Source organism: Octopus bimaculoides, chromosome 1 (genome assembly GCF_001194135.2).
Source record: "Octopus bimaculoides isolate UCB-OBI-ISO-001 chromosome 1, ASM119413v2, whole genome shotgun sequence".
Taxonomy (NCBI): Eukaryota; Metazoa; Mollusca; class Cephalopoda; order Octopoda; family Octopodidae; genus Octopus; species Octopus bimaculoides.
The window spans coordinates 173,393,475-173,397,442 of NC_068981.1; the positions used below are offsets into that span (position 1 = coordinate 173,393,475).

Genomic DNA, 3,968 nt, shown 5'->3' on the forward strand with positions numbered 1-3,968 from the left:
ATAAACATTCAAAACTTTGCTTCTATATCTTACATTATTTTCAGTGTTACATTTTAGCTGATGGTGAGGAATGTATAATGTGCTTACTTTAATTTCATTAAAATACCTTCTTTCGATTAATTCCAACAGTTAAGGCTTATTCCAGTTTATTGACTCTCAGCTGGGGTCCATATAACCCTTGGGGGCCCACATAAGATTTTGTTGCTAAAATTTATGTGCAATAAATTTGTTATACTCTTACAAGATATTTTAACAATTTTTAATACAATTCCTAATAATATTTAATTGTAAAAATATAGTTGGATTTTTAAAATATTGCATGACTATGGGGGTCCATCCAAGTAAAATAGGAATCAAAGGGGTCCATAGATAAAAAAAAAAAAAATCATTGAGAACCACTGCTCTAAATAAAAGTTTTTGTCCCCACAATTTAAGGAATCAAGTTCATTATTATTGCTGCTAGTGGTGAGGTTGCATACTTGTTTTACTCCATATGGTTGTTGTTTAACCCCTGGTTAGTTCTGACCAAGCAGACTTATGATCTAAAGCATTTCAACTGTTACTACTCATTTTTTTAAAGACATAGTTTATCTAAGAGTACACTATAAAATGTATCTTTTTCTTTGAGATAGTTGTTTGTGATTTGAGGGAGATCTAGGTGCTATTTTTAGCAGGTTAAGTGACTGTAGAAAGAGACTCTCATTGGATTGTTTACCTCATCTTTTTAAACAAGTCTAGACATTTGCATAAAAGATTGCTTAAGTTAATGTTATAATCATTGTAAATCTGTAATGACAACCTCTGAACTGGGATTTATGGTTGGTACCTGTTTTACAGTTGGATTGACTGAGGCAATATAGTTACATTTACTAAGATAATTTCCTTGAATCACAAAGCTGTGATTGCTAAAAATGAACTAAAGAACACTCTACTGTCTTAACAAAGGATGAATACATTGAACAGTGTTTAAGATACAATGATGGCATGGTCATAACTGGAATGCCTTTCATCATAAATCTTCTCAGCTAGGACTGACCTGGAGCTAAATAACAGCAACTACTATTTAATTACCCCCTCCCAAGGGATGAGTTTAAATGTAATAAAATGCAAATACACTAATTTATACAGTGTGGATTGGTATGTTATGAAGGCCATGCCTTAGACATTAGTGAGATAAATGAAATGCAGTAACACATTACTAGGACATTATTCAAACATTTATTTATAAAGCTTGGGATACTGTTGTCCGAAGATAATGTTCAGAAAATAGGGGTCGTTCTTTAGCAGAGATGAAAGAAGTTTATGGCATGGTTAAGATAAATAAGAAGATTGTAGGTGATGTATCAATTCTACTCATAGCACACTGTTGATTGTCCTTTTTGGTATGTCTTTACATATGTGTGTGTGTGTGTATTCATTTTTCTTTTTATTGTATGTGTGTGTTTTCAGAGGTAGAGGGAAATATTATAATTAGAATTAGTTGCTAAAGAAAAGAGTAGTTTTGCATTTAGTGTTTTTCATCATCTTTAGATGTGTTTCTGGGAGTTTATTTCATCAGTGTAAAATTGTGATTTTTTTTCTTAATAATATTAATAGATTGTTTTTTTTGTTTTGTTTTTGTTTTATATGAAAGTCTATGGTAGAATTTTTGTTTCTTTTCACTTCTACTGTTTTAATGTCCAACATTATTAAAATTACACTTTTGATCAACAGAAGCAGTAAAATCTGTAAGAGATTTATATTTCAATTTTCCCAGCTCTTCAATAATGTTCGAGCTTATGATCCCGTCCTGGCAAGATTACCTCATATGGAGAAAGAACTGTCACAACTCATGAACAATATTCAAATTGTGCGTCGACAGAGAAAACATACAACCTTAATGGCTGAGCAATATGAAGAACTCTTGAACAAGTTAATCAACTCACTTCGCAAATGCCAGTTAGAAGCCAGTTTATATTTCTTGAAAGAAGACCTTTCAGATTTTGAATTAGTCTTGGAATGGTTTGTTGCTCACATATTCCTATCTTACTTACTTTTGGTCAAGAGATTTAGTATGTATTTTATTATTGTTTTATTGTTGTTGTTGTTGTGATAATGACGATGCTAGCGTACGTTAATTTAGTTAGCAGGTATTTTATCTTGAAGTTTGGTGAGAAACAGGTCTCCTCAACTCTCAAGAATCTTTCTTAGGATTTTTGCAGAATATAGGATAGCATTTTTCTACAGGTCGACAATGCGAGTTTCAATTCCAATTTCTTTCAATCTTTAAGATAATATTTTGGGTGTTGTACAAGTGCACCAATTACTACAGGAATAATTCTTGTCTTGGTCTTCCAAAGCCTCCTCAGCTTTCTGACTAAATAAATACATACATACATGCATGCATACAAACATACATACATACATTTGTACGTACGTACCTACATACATATGTATGTACGTACGTACGTACACACACACACTCAGACTCATATTATCATACATGTGAATATAGATGCAGGCATGGCTATGTGGTAGAAATCTTTCTTCTTGGCCATATGGTTTAGAGTTCAGTCCTTCTGCGTGGCAATTTGAGCTAGTGTCTTCAACAACAGCTCCAGGCTGACCAAAACCTTGTGAGTAAATTCGATAGATGAAAACTGAAAGAAGCCCATTATGTGTGTGTGTGTGTGTGTGTGCATACACACGTGTGTGTGTGTGCATGCACACATGTGTGTGTGTGTGTGCATGCACACATGTGTGTATGTGTGTTACTATTTCCTTCTCTTGATTTCATGTGTGTCACTGTCACGCAAGCAGTATCATTCATTGCCAACCTTCTGAGAAAACATGTCTGATCATTGGGAAGCATCACCTTATGTTTGGAAACAGATAAGGATTGGTGACAAGGACATCTGGCCATAGAAAATCCACCTCAACAAATTCTGTTCAACCATGCAAGCATAGAAAAGTTGATGTTAAAACAAAAAATAAGGATGATGGTAATGTATATGTATATGTGTGCTTGTGAATGTTTATATTACGACTGTTATTTTTAGGTAAATATTTTCATAGCAACTACATCTAGGTGTATATATTTGCTTAACACTAACTGCATCCAAGTGGTATTGTTATATAGTTAAAGGGAGATGACACTTACAGAATTACACCAGTTTTTGAGTGATTGTTCTTTTCAAATTAGATTAAATTCAAATTATCATTACTGACTGATCATTCAGATCTGGTTTGCACTTCTTAATTAAACACTTTTCTTTTGCTCTCCTTTTAGCCTCACTTGAGTCATAAAGTTTATTAAGTGAAAATATTGAAACATTAGAATTGCAGCATGTTTTTAAATGAGTATTTAAAGGGGTCAGCTTGACATATGCATGTGTTTAACCCTTTGCCAAGGCATTTTCATAAGTTTCTCCTAAACATTTATGCTTGTTTTCAGACATTTAGTTAGCCCTTTGTTTCATATGGTCTGTGTAATGGCAAGCATTCCTTTCATAAGTCCTAAGTATTTTGAATAAAATGGGGATATTATCAAATATGATGCATGGATGCCAGGAAATTCTGTCCTGATACACAGGACAGACAAAGGATTTAGGCTATTTGTCAATGAGGACTCCTGTATGCTGATGGTTTAGCACTCATGGCTGAATCTGTTGAAGATAGAAAGAAGGAATTCCAATTGTGAAAGTGAAACCTGAAAGGTCTCAAAGAAATGAATTTTTGTATATATATATTTACATCAGCTGTTTCAGTATAATTTTACACATGCGTGAAACATAAGACAAAGTGAAACATTGGGTGGCTTTCGCCTTTTGAAAGTGGGTAGGTGATGGGTGGGAGAGGTAGGAGAAGGGGCATTGAGTGTTTGTTTAAGAAAAATTAAACTTTAAAAATAAATAGGAAACAACTTCTCTCTCATTCCAGGGAGAAAAACTAGAGGTAGTTGATAGCTTCCGCTATCTGGGTGACCAAGT

At 33.6% G+C, this 3,968-nt stretch overlaps 1 protein-coding gene across 1 annotated transcript in view; it reads left to right on the forward strand.

Annotated features, from left to right (window-relative positions):
* LOC106867664 (T-cell activation inhibitor, mitochondrial) overlaps window positions 1-3,968 on the forward strand; it is a 56,496-nt gene that overhangs the window by 45,642 nt on the left and 6,886 nt on the right. Inside the window, exon 7 of the mRNA XM_052972745.1 lies at window positions 1,757-2,001. Within this exon, the coding sequence (XP_052828705.1) occupies window positions 1,757-2,001 (245 nt within the window). The remainder of the gene's footprint in view (window positions 1-1,756; window positions 2,002-3,968) is intronic.